Source organism: Mobula hypostoma, chromosome 10 (assembly GCF_963921235.1).
Source record: "Mobula hypostoma chromosome 10, sMobHyp1.1, whole genome shotgun sequence".
NCBI classification, from domain to species: Eukaryota; Metazoa; Chordata; class Chondrichthyes; order Myliobatiformes; family Myliobatidae; genus Mobula; species Mobula hypostoma.
Window position 1 is genome coordinate 105,986,025 of NC_086106.1, and position 12,978 is coordinate 105,999,002.

The 12,978-nt window shown below is 39.8% G+C and overlaps 1 protein-coding gene across 3 annotated transcripts in view; it reads left to right on the forward strand.

Moving 5' to 3' along the window:
* amot (angiomotin) overlaps positions 1-12,978 on the forward strand; it is a 70,920-nt gene that overhangs the window by 35,605 nt on the left and 22,337 nt on the right. For all 3 annotated transcript variants that reach the window (XM_063060991.1, XM_063060992.1, XM_063060993.1), the window contains exons 3-5: positions 1,195-1,495; positions 4,333-4,477; positions 11,362-11,454. In XM_063060991.1, the coding sequence (XP_062917061.1) occupies positions 1,195-1,495; positions 4,333-4,477; positions 11,362-11,454 (539 nt within the window). The remainder of the gene's footprint in view (positions 1-1,194; positions 1,496-4,332; positions 4,478-11,361; positions 11,455-12,978) is intronic.

Consider the following 12,978-nt stretch of genomic DNA (forward strand, 5'->3'; position numbering starts at 1 on the left):
TTACTAACCCTAACCGTACATTTTTGGAAATTGGGTGGAAGCCAGATCACCTGGAGGAAACCTGTGAGGTTATGGGCGGAATGTACAAACTCGTTACAGACAGCAATGAGAATTGAGCCCCGATCTTACAGTGGGCGATGTATAGCATTGTGCTCACCACTGCACTACCATGCAGCCCCCACGTTATCATATTAATGTTTGTACTTTTGAACAAGTCATTTGGTTAAAACCTGTGGGACCGCTTGGTTTACGCACACACAGTGCTGGAAGAAGTCAGGAGGTCAGGCAGCATCTGTGGAAGTGAATAATCAGTAGACAATATCAGGCTGAGACCCTTCATTAGGACTGGAAAGGAAGGGGGAAGAAGCCAGAGTAAGGTGGTGGGGGAAGGGGAAGGCATATAGATGTTTAAAGTAAATTTGTTATTCAAGTACATGTACTTCTCCATATACAACTCTGAGATTCATTTTCTTGTGGGCATACTCAATAAAAGTAGAGAATGATAACCGTAATGGGATCAGTGGAGGACCACCCAACTAGGGCATTCAGCTAGAGTGCAGAAGACAACAAATTGTGCAAATATAATAATAATAATAAATAACTAAACAATAGATATCAAAAACATGAGATGAAAAGTCCTTGAAAGTGGCTAGAACATGATGGGCGAAGCCAGGTTGGGTGGTGGAGCTGGGGCGGGGGTGGTGGTGGGGAAAGTGGCTAGAACATGATGGGCGAAGCCAGGTTGGGTGGTGGAGCTGGGGCGGGGGTGGTGGTGGGGAAAGTGGCTAGAACATGATGGGCGAAGCCAGGTTGGGTGGTGGAGCTGGGGGGGGGGGAATAAAAGGAGAAGCAGGGAAGTGATAGGTGGGAAAATAAAAGGTTGGAGAAGAACGAATCTGATGGAAGAGGAATGGACCATGGGAGAAAGGGAAGGAGGAGGAGGCACCAGGGGAAGTGGAGAGAGGTAAGAGGGGAACCAGAAAGGGAGAATGAAAGAAGATGGAAGGGGGAAGAGGGGGAAATTATTGAAAGAGAAATCATTTTTCATGCTGTATGAAATATGTTCCTCCAACCTGAAAGTGTCCTCATTGTGGTAGTAGAGGAGGCCATGTAATTTGATAAAACCTGTGGGACCACTATGTGTACACTCTTTATATCTGATATTAATATTATGCATATTTATTGTATTAACAGGCAAAACCAAGAGGGACAGATACTTCAGCAACTGCAGTTACAGCAGCGAAGCTATCAGCACAGCCCGTCATCATCTCAGACCTCCATGGGATCTGTATCAGTAATGCAGCCCCCAGCCTCACCAATGTGTATCCAGCCTCAACAAGGCCCCCCTGCAAACCACTTGCACCAACAGTTTCAGGGCGACCCTTTGGCTATTGTCTTGCGAGCTCAGCAGATGGTGGAGATCTTATCAGAGGAAAACCGTGCTCTTCGCCAGGAGCTGGAAGGATACTACGACAAAGTGGCTAAATTGCAGAAGGTAAAGAGACTTTTTGGGCAACTTTTACGCAGCATGTAGTATAAGCAACATATCGATGAAAAGATCGTTCTTTGAGGAATTGATAGCTGGTAGGTTGCAAAATTGTTTTTTTTTGGGACCTCGTAAAAAGATGAAGCATACCAGGGTTACCAAAATGAGGTACAGTATAGTACTCATCCATTGTATATATTGGAATCATGAAATTGCCTCTCAATTGGTTTAAATTTAATGTGGCTTGCTGAAAGGCTACAAGAAGTGGAAATCTAGTAAAGAGCTTTCGGCAAATGAGTTGGAGACACATCATTACGAGTAAGGCAGCAATGTCTGATGTGATGTGAAAATGCTTGTGAAGAGTTTAAATCCTGTTCATTGACATCTTCATTCTGATAGGCACATCAAAATACATGACATGTCACTAATCTAATGGGCAACACAGTTTTGTTTGTAGGTGTGGAGTTTGCAGTAGGTTGTGATTGTTTTCTATTACTAAATTCATTGCATTAAAATAACTAGTTCTTCCAAAATCAATTTGTTAAAGGTACCCCTACTGTTATTTCTTTTTATCCATTTATTCTGGCTCCTCAACCATCAGACTTGGTTAAGCCTTTTTTTAAAATCAGACTTTCAAAACAAGATAATTAGAGATGGTAACAACAGAACTTTTCTTATTACCAATATGGAATCCACACAAAGATGTACCACATTTGCTTGTGTCTCGGGTGCAGAGTGATGATAATTGTAAACTTAGTCTTGGGTTCAAAGTTCAAAGTAAATTTTATTATCAATGTTGATATGTCATCTTGAACAACCCTGAGATTCATTTTCTTGTGAGCCTACTCCACAAATCTATAGAATAGTAACTATAACAGGATCAATGGCAGAGTGCAGAAAACAACAAACTGTGCAAATGCAGGTATAAATAAATAGCAATAAATAACAAGAAGGTGAAGAGTCCTTGAAAGTGAGTCCATTGGTTGTGGGTGCATTTCAGTGATGGGACAAGTGAAGTTATCCAGTTTGGTTCAAGAGCCTGATGGTTGAGGAGTAGTAACTGTTCTTGAACCTGGTAGTGTGAGTCCTGAGGGTCTTGTACCTTCTACCTGATGGCAGCAGCAAGAAGAGTACATGACCTGGGTCGTGGGAATCCCTGATGATGTATTCTGTGAGTGTGTATGTGGGATTCTGGTTAAACAGCTAAGTCTGCATGAACATCAGAATTCAGTATCTATTTATCTGTTTAGCTAAGACCAGATACAGAATGTTAGTAATTGGTTTACAGAGTTATTGCAGGTAAACCAAGTATCAGTTGAGCCTTCTGTCCTTTCAGCTTCAAATAAGAGATACTTGGCTGTCCTCATACACTCAGTTACCATGGTAGTGTAAGCTCATAATCCCGGATGTGCATTGACCCTAGAGTTAGTAGTTACCTCCCCTCATCCCTTTTCTCTCCCAAAAGAGTAGTAATTATTAATTGGTTGCTCAGTAGTTGGTAAGGACAAGTGAGTTCTTGTGCGATCCTTATGCAACTGTAAGAAGAATTGTACTGCATTATTGATCACAATGGAAGCATATCAGATCTGTCAGAAGTTTGTGTTTTCTGTGATGCCTGCTGACCATTTGTTCAGTGTGGTACTGAGCTGTGCATTAAGGTGTACAAAGGTAATGAATCAGATGTTTTTACTTGCATCTAGTTATAGGGGACAAACATTTGAAGAGCTTTGGGAGAGCTGACTAGAACAGGAGTGCTCTGTGTGAATTTTGAGACTTGAACTGGAGGTGTGGTGAACATAAATGCAGAATAATCATTTGGACGCCAACCGTAAGAACTAAATTAGACTTCTCAACTGTGATGTATGTAGCAAGAGGTCCTGATGGAAAAACAGATTAACCAAGATTAGGGCAAATTATTGACAGCTTACTTTACCTTTTTCATTTGTATTTGCAGTTGATCTCTGAGCTTCTAATTGGTATGTATGGGTGCTTGAAAAAAGTAGGAGGTAGTAACAAAACAAGTTAGAGGATGCTCTAATACCTTGAATTTATTCCTGTTTTTTTTTCTAATTCTATCTGCAATAGAATTTACCCACTTGATTGCTTCGGAGCTGGGGGGTTATCCTGGTCAGCTATCAGCCAGAGGTCATAAGGGGTGCCACGTTAGCATAGGGGTTAGCCCAATGCTACCACAGCTTGGGGCGTTCCGGAGTTCAGTTCAGGTGCCGTTTTGTAAGGTGTCTCTGTACGTCCTCCCCGTGGGATGCATGTTTTTTCCCTGGTGCTCCAGCTCCTTCCCAGTGTCCAGAGCTGTTCCAGGTAGGTTAAGTGGTCATTGTAAATTGTCCCGTGACTAGGTCAGGGTTAATTGGGTTTGTCGGGGGTGGGGTTTGCTGGGGTGACGTGGCTCGAAGGGCCTATTCCGTACTGTATCACAAAAGTAAAAATAAATAAAATAAGCTTAAGTCAGTAAGTGCAGCTGTGCTGGTGCCACTCATCCGCCAAAGCACCTTATTCCTAAAATGCACCAATTTGCAATAGGAGTAAAGTTCTGTGGTATCTGCTTCATTTTCTTGATTGCTATAGCATTGACTGGCCTGCCCATTGATTTACAAATGTTTCCTTGTGAGTACATTTCAAATTCTCTAACATGGTGACAGCTACCTGTGGGGGGAGGACCAGCACTGATATGGTGATTGAATATATTAATGGAATAATGCATAGGCGTGTAAATGGAGCTGCACTACAGTTTTAGTTCTGACTGCATGCTCTGAATGTTCATGACAAATGCTATGGGTCAGGCAGTGGTGGAGCTGCTGCTTAGAAACGTTTTCCCCTTGTTGCAGCTGGAAATGGAAATCGAGCGAGTGTCAGAGGCTTATGAGAACCTGGTCAAGTCATCTTCCAAGAAAGAAAGCTTGGAGAAAGCTATGCGTAACAAGCTAGAAGGGGAAATCCGGAGACTTCATGATTTCAATCGAGATCTAAGAGGTAAGGCGAGTTCTGGTACTTCAGTAAGATCAGACTAAATGGAAAAAGAAGTTAGTTCTGCATTTAATGGTTTCTAAAGCAGCGTATGTTACCATTTATTGATTCTAATTGCATCAAATAATATTGATCTTTTCAGCCCATTTCCAGGAAAGAAAACAGAAATACGATTTGGCCCTCTGCTTCTGGCAGTTCTGATACACTGATCAAGTTTTTTTTTTCTCTACTTTCTTTTGCTCAAGCGAGGAAGTGTCCTTGTCTTTTTGGTGATATAGCTAAGCTTGTCTTCTGCTGAGAAATGGGACACTTGTCGCTGAACTGTAAAGTAATGCATGAAAAGGCAGGGAACGTTAAGGAAGGGTTTGGAAAAAAAGACTTTTCAGGTTTGTGAATGGGTGCTAGTGACTTGGCATATCAGCACCTAGGACACACTGGAGGCTGTCACAGATGGATTGAAGAGGTAATAAGAAAGGTTAACATCATTTTTACATTGATTATTAGATCACACAGCATTTTGCATTGTGTGGCAAATGTTACTTTATAACAATGTGTATTAATCTGAAGGATAAATATCTGAAAAGAGTATAAATGGATGTTGGGAAGTGAATAATATTGTAGCCTGAACATCACAGGTCTCAGGAGCTGTTGTGAAATGGTCATTGTAGTTTTGAAACTGCAGTAATGTGTCACCGTTGCCATCATGCTGGCAGAGAAGTTCACTGTTGCAATTCATGGGTTTTCATCTCAGTCCTTTCAGTGGTTGGATAATTGCATTCAATGTAAACAGCACACAATGATATTTGGACAAGGGCATGTCGGGCAAAATGGAAGGGGTTGAGGAAGTGAGTAAGTCCTTCAATAATGATTATCTTAAAGCAAATAAATGAAGTGCTGTATCAGCTGATCTTCAATTTTATAGGATCACGGAGAGCCGACTGTGTGCATTATTTCCCATAATAGACTTTCTTCTTCGGATACCTGTTGGTTGGTCCACAACTGGATAGTCACAATACACGGTTCATTCATTTCTGATTCCGCCATTCCTTTGGTGTCAGTCTTTGGACTTCCAACACAGGAAAGCGATCTCTCTGCTGAGTATTACGTTGCTTCATTTTCCTCTCTCTTATGCCAACACTATACTTCCTCTTGTACTCAAATTAAGTTTTCAAAGTAAGACAAGGTACCAGACCAGTGGCCTGTAAGTTTAATGAAACTGTTAGGGAATTGTTCTACACACAATGCTCGGCTCAAAAGCAATAACTCCAGGTAGAGTAGGTGAAATATTTATCTGTAGGGATGTTTTTAAAAATAAAAATACCCAGTGCTGTAATGCTCATTGATACTTGTTGCTGCCCCGTTTTGCTCCTTCACTTCTAATGACTTCATTTTCCCCCTCTGCACCTGCCTTGGTCCTGTGTGCATTTTGCTCTTTCCAAAGTGTGTGTTTTCTTCTAGCCTTGGTCTGCTAAGCTTTCTCTGCTACTTCTGTTGTTTCCTTTACTCTCAACAGTAACAGATTGTATTTGTTGAGGCACTTCACAAAGGTGAAAACTGATCCCAAGTAGAATTAGACGAATTAGAAGTTACCAAAAGCATAGTCAAAGAGGTGAGTTTGTACAGATTTCAAAAGTTGCAAAGGAAGCTAGCATGACTTGGGTGTAATATTCCCATAAGCTTTGTTAAAATGGGAAGGAAGATAACAGAGAACTCCAGCTTCTGAGCAGTGGAAAGGGTAGGGCAGAGGGGTATCGAAGATGCTCTTTCTGACAATTAGAAAGTTGCTAAGAATCATGGTAAATAAAAATAAAAAACATCATATGGTCTTCATTATGAATGACTATTCTCATTCAGTTTCCCCTTTCTGTTTTCTGCATTGTCATTGTAATCTTCGGAATAAATTGAACCATTACTACATTTTAGCTTTTAAAGTGTAATATTTGCATTAACAACATAGTGTTATTCTTTAAAGTTAGTGCTTTATTATGCCATGTTCACTCTTATGGATGGATAGACTATGTAGAGTTCTGATTATTTCTTAAATAGTACCATACAAATATTGCACCATAAATCTGAGCCAGGAATTACAAAGCTGAACATATTGCAGAGTAGGTGATGTGATAAAGTGTGCAGGGAAAAACGTGGAGTCATATTGGGGAATAAGAAGAGGATTTCAGATAAGTTTTTGGAAAGGGTATTTGGTAATGTAGGTAAGTAAAAATGTACCAATTCTTCTGTAACCTCATATAAATGATCTTGGTTAACCACTACTAGCATTATTGCAAAACAATATAACATTAGATTATTATTTGGTACATAATAGTGTGACAACAAATCAAAGCTGAAAATGGATTTATGAAAGGGTTATTGTATTAGTCATTTATAAGTGTGTGTGTGTGTATATGTATATAAAGTATGTTTTATTTCTATATCTATCCTATAAAGAGTATTCACACCCCCTCCCCCACCTTGAAAGTTTTAATGTTTTATTGTTTTACAACATTGAATCACTGTGGATTTAATCTGGCTTTTTTGACACTGATTAACAGAGAAAGACCCTTTTGTGTCACAGTGAAAACAGATCTCCACAAAGTGATTTTAAAAAACGGGAACTGATATAAAGAATTAATGATTAATACAAAATGATGTTTCCAAGTCTCATTTTAAGTTAGATCCTACTAGAAGCAACAAGTAATGCTGAAGGCAGATAAATTACACTTAGTTATTTATTGCCTGTGCCACCTGTAACTCTTTGCTTGACTTTAGATTATAACCTACTTTCACATACAGTGCCATGAAAAAGTATTCAGCCCCACAACTACTTTCACATTTTACTGTCTCATTTTCTAAATTAAAAATATATTGAAGGAGTATTTTCTTTGAGCTAACTACAAAACATTTGGCATCATGTCATACGAAAAGAAAAAAATCCAAAACCTGTCAACAATTTACTAAAAACTAAAAATTGTGAAGCTGAAAAAGTATTCATCTCCTTTGTGATTACTAATTTTTGTCAGGTGCAGTGCTATATATTACCTTAGCAACTTGCTCAATTTGTTGCTGGTAGATTTTCAATAGAGCAATCCAAAATAAAGGCAAAAGTGCATTCAAAGTAAGTCAGGGAAATAACAATAGAGAAGCACAAATCTGGAGACCACCTCAAAGGCACTCAACATAGCTTGGAGTTCAGTGCAATCCATTGTGGAACCACAATCGCATTGTCTAGTTCAGGCTGCCCTTCTGAACTTAGTCACTGGAGAATAATGGCACTTGTAAGAAAGACCTGTGATGCCAGCAGTCACTGTCAGTGAGCTGCAACTGAAAATGAAGTTCGTAGCTCCACAATCTCCAAGGTCTTGCACAAAATGGGTATTGATAGAAGAGTGGCAAAAAAGAAGCCCTGGCTTTTTAAAAAAAAACATATCCTTGCCCGTAAGCACTTTGCAAAGTGTCACTTAGAAGATACTGTAAAGATATGGAAGAAGGTTTTTGTGGTCAAATGAGACTGGTGGAACTTTTTGGCCTCTACACTGATTGGTATGTGTGGCATAAATCTAATGCTGCATATCATCCAGGGCAGGTCAGGTCAAGTCAAGTCACTTTTTATTGTCATTTCGACCTCAACTGCTGGTACAGTACACAGTAAAAACGAGACAGCGTTTTTCAGGACCAGGGTGCTACATGAAAAATACAAAAACTACACTGAACTACGTAAAACAACACAAAAACTACACTAGACTACGGACCTACCCAAAACTGCATAAAGTGCACAAAACAGTGCAGGCATTACAATAAATAATAAACAAGACAATATGCACAGTAGAGGGCAGTAGGTTGGTGTCAGACCAGGTTCTGGGTATTGAGGAGTCTGATGACTTGAGGGAAGAAACTTACATAGTCTGGTCATGAGAGCCCGAATACTTCAGTACCTTTTGCCCGATGGCAGGAGGGAGAAGAGTTTGTATGAGGGGTGCGTGGGGTCCTTCATAATGTTGTTTGCTTTACGGATGCAGCGCATGGTATAAATGTCTCTAATGGCGGGAAGAGAGACCCCAGTGATCTTCTCAGCTGACCTCACTATCCGCTGCAGGGTCTTACGGTCCAAGATGGTGCAATTTCTGAACCAGGCAGTGATGCAGCTGCTCAGGATGCTCTCAATACAACCTCTGTAGAATGTGGTGAGGTTGGGGGTGGGAGATGGACTTTTCTCTGCCTTCGCAGAAAGTAGAGACGCTGCTGGGCTTTGTTTGCTATGAAGCTGGTGTTGAGGGACCAGGTGAGATTCTCCGCCAGGTGAACACCAAGAAATTTGTTGCTCTTAACGATCTTTACGGAGTCGTCGATGTTCAGCAGAGAGTGGTCGTTCCGTGTCCTCCTGAAGTCAACAACCATCTCTTTTGTTTTGTTCATATTCAGAGACAGGTTGTTGGCTCTGCACCAATCTGTTAGCCACTGCACCTCATCTCTGTATGCTGACTCATTGTTCTTGCTGATGAGACCCACCACGGTCGTGTCATCGGCGAACTTGATGATGTGATTCGAGCAGTGTGTTGCAGCACAGTCGTGGGTCAGCAGAGTGAACAGCAGTGGACTGAGCACACAGCCCTGGGGGGGCCCCCTGTGCTCAGGGTGATGGTGTTGGAGATGCTGCTTCCAATCCGGACTGACTGAGACCATCCCTGCTATAAAGTATGATGGAGGTAGCATCGTGTTATGGGGATGCTTTTCAGCAGTCAGGACTGGAAGATGAATGCTAAGAATAGAGATCCTGGATAAAAACCTGCTAGCCTCTGCCGGAAAGCTCAAAGTTTGTCCTTCAGCAGGACAACAACCCAAAGCATACTGCCAGAGCAACCATGGAGTGGCTTCAAGTGAAGAAAATTGCCGTCCTTGAGTGGCCCAGTCAGAGACCTGAACTTAACCTGATTGAGCATTTCTGGTAAGACCACAAGATGGTCCACAGCCATTCCCCAACTAACCTGGTGCAGCTTGAGCAATTTTGCAAGGAGGACTGGGCAAATCTTGCTCCATCACAATGTGCAGAGCTAATAGAGAATTAGCCAAAAAGACTACTGGCTGTAATTGCTGTGAGAGGTGCTCCAACTAAGTACTGAGCGAAGGGGGATGAATACTTTTGAATTGCTGACATTTCCATTTTCCAAGCTTTACAATTTCCCCTCTTTTGGGCTCTACTTTGACAAAAGGAGAAAATGATTTACAAATACAAATTCTCAAGTTAAGTGATCAAAATCCCTGGTCTTGTACTCATTTTTGTGATCAAAGGGTGAGGGCTGAATAGTTTTATATGTCACTGTATACAAGTATTAATATGCAACTTAACACTTGCCATTCATTGTTTACATATCATGCTTCAGTTGTCATTTGAGTGTTTCATGTTTGGAGATGTTTTAATTGGCAGCCGTTGATCTAGTGGTTCATCAGTGAAGGGGCTGTCCTAATGGTTCAGTTATAGGACAATACCTTTCAAAGTGCATTTGCTGTAGATGCTGTTGTAGAAACTCTACAATACCATGGAAAGTATAGTGGTTGATTGAATAGTTAATCGTAGTTGGATTTGTGTATAATCTGATGCAAAAGCAGTTTGTAAAACTGTTGCTGGCAGTCCATTATAAACTCCGAAGAACCCTCAATGGGAGTGATTGCAGAGCTGGCTCGAGGGGCTGAGTGGCCTACTCTTGCTAATTCATGCTTGCTAATATGTTGTATGGAATTGTTGCTGTTGATGGATGTTGCTTCCACTTCCGTTAGTAGTACTTTGTTTATATTTCTGTTATTTCAGATGACAATCTCTGGATCGTACAAAGCCAATATAACTATTATTTGTATGAAAAATCAGCAACATGCATGTCGTGTTCTTTCTGTTGATGATAGTGGATGTTGATCAGCAGGTCATCAATGCAATTACTTTAGATCTTTTGTTTTAATCAGGTTTGTTCTAATCATTGCAGAAGAAAATAAAGATTTTGAGGAAACAATAGACCCCAACAGAGATGCATTGTAAATAATAGTTTAAAAATATCAGTTAAGGACATTATTAAGTCTCCTTATTTGTTTGACTTCAAGATTTTGATAAACCTTGAAACAGTAATTTGTAAATGAACATTTCCATGGTTTGGCAAATTTTGACCATGGCTACCACCAGTCGAATGAAGGACGTAGAAGAATACTTTTTCTGTGCATTTTTGCAATCAGAATTGTTTTCAGCTGACAGAGATTACTGGGCCAATGGTCTCCTGCGCTTACCTTCCGTGGTGTAAAATTTTGTTGTACGTATGCAAGAGTTCAGTAGCAAATTTACCTTTGTTTCTCCTGAGGTCAGACACACCAGAAGTTTAAAATCTTGATGTCAGTTCAGTTGATTCAAACTGTGCGATGTACTGGTAAAGTCATCACCATAAGGTCTGATTGTTACTTTGGTTTGTTATCATTGGCAAACTAAACAATTGAACAAGTTCTCAACTATGTGAAAAGCTGGTTTTGATGACAGCTGATATAAACCAGGCTTGCCACTGCAAGTTGAGGTAGGTCATAAATTGTGACTCAAGTGCATTTATGTGCTCTTTGCCATTCTTATGGACTATTAAGGACAGCCAGAAACACCCCTGGTTTGGACTGGCCTTTCTCAAAACTGGTGTAGATGCAGACAAATGACTGTAAATTATAAAATAAACTGATGTATAGTGCGATTATAAATAGGTCTGTATCTGTAGCACAGGCACCAGATGCTGGTTTTGTTGGAACTGCTTCAGAAATATAGTTCTGTAACATTCGCTTGGTGTAATGTGACACTTATCTGTTATACAGTTCTTCTTAACATTCACTTCCTCGAGACTTAGCTGTTTCCTTGTCTTGTGTTCTGTGAATCGTAGATCGTCTGGAAACTGCTAACAAACAGCTTGCTGTTAAAGAATGTGAAGGTTCCGAAGACAACCGTAAGGCCATTGCTCAGCTCATTGGGCAGAGTAAGTAAGCGTTTCTTGTTTGAACTCCACAAAACAATTAATTCAGTAACCAAGGCTAGTGCTAAAATCTAGGAACTAATCCACAATCATTTAGCCACTGAAAGGATTCTATAGCAACTGTGAAGTTTTGAGGTGGGTGTTGTCATAGTAAAGCTGTGTACATATGGTAAAGCCTACTGTTGTTGTTATAAGATTACCCTTTGATCCCACTTTTTGGAACACCTGTCCTGATCCAAAATGCAACCAAGACTTTCCTTGGCTACTGACACACTTGCTTGCCAAATTGGATATATTGACATTCAATGCAATAGCTAATAATACTTAATTTTCCAAGCTTTGTTTCATGACTAGCACAGACATTTTTGTAAGAACCCAAGAAGCAATGGTACCAGTAGGCCTTACATTTACTGCTATACCAAGAAATAGACATTCTGGTCTTTGGCCTTAGCTTCCCCTTTCCTGTCTTTTATGGAAGGGATTTTAGGAAAGTTCCTTTATGTTTGAATTCCTTAAATCTCTGGTTGGTTGTTCTTAAACTATGAGGTTGGGTTTTGGACTTCTGTTATTTTAAAAAGAAAAAGGATAAAATTTTAAAAAAAAGGATAAAATATCAACTGCTGCCATTGTCTAATAAAAGCAGCCTCTAGGCAATGTCAGTGTCTGATCAAGGTTATGACTCTTGTTGGTATTTTTGACATTTTATCCTCTGTGGGTGTAACCATATGATCATGGTTTATATTGAAGTTGCATCCATATTTGCCTGCTGTTGTGTATGGCTATTAGTGGCTTCTATATTGGGTTGTTATTAATTGCACCTATAGCTATTGGTTATGTTGATTCAATTTTCTGCTCCTCAAATTTACTAAAATGGCAACTAAGAAATTCCAGGTATTTTGTCCGCTGATTCTGGAACCATGGACCCTGTCGGAGATGCCTGTCATATTTTGAGGAAGCTAATAATAATCCAGCAACAATGGCACTTCTGTTTTGTAGGTCATCATTTGGTCATCACACAGTGCACAACTATGTGAAATTTTCATGCTGTGCCCAGTTGAACTACGGAAAAATTAAACCTTCTATTCTTCCACTTTGGATTATGTCGGAGCATTCTGTATCATTGAAATGCTGTCATTGGTCTTTGAATTATTTGAGCTTGTGAATTCAATTATTTTAAAACAAACTGCAGTGGAACAAGATTGTCTTCTGTTAGTAGAGCATTTTGCTTATTACTAGACTTAATATTAAAAGTAACTTCAACATGTTCTCACAAATAAGTTCCTGACATTTACTCCTACACTTGTGATATTTTTAAATGTATTTTAAAGATATTCTAATCATCACAATTTATAATATATTTGGCATTATTTACTTCATTATGTATATGGACTATATACTTCAGTGAAGCATTTTTCCTATCTCTGCAACAATATCTAAATTATATTTTCACTACTTTGAGAATTTGCACATCTTTATGCTTTTTTAGTTCCCGGCTGGTTCTACAGAGATGTACACATTGGTAGATTA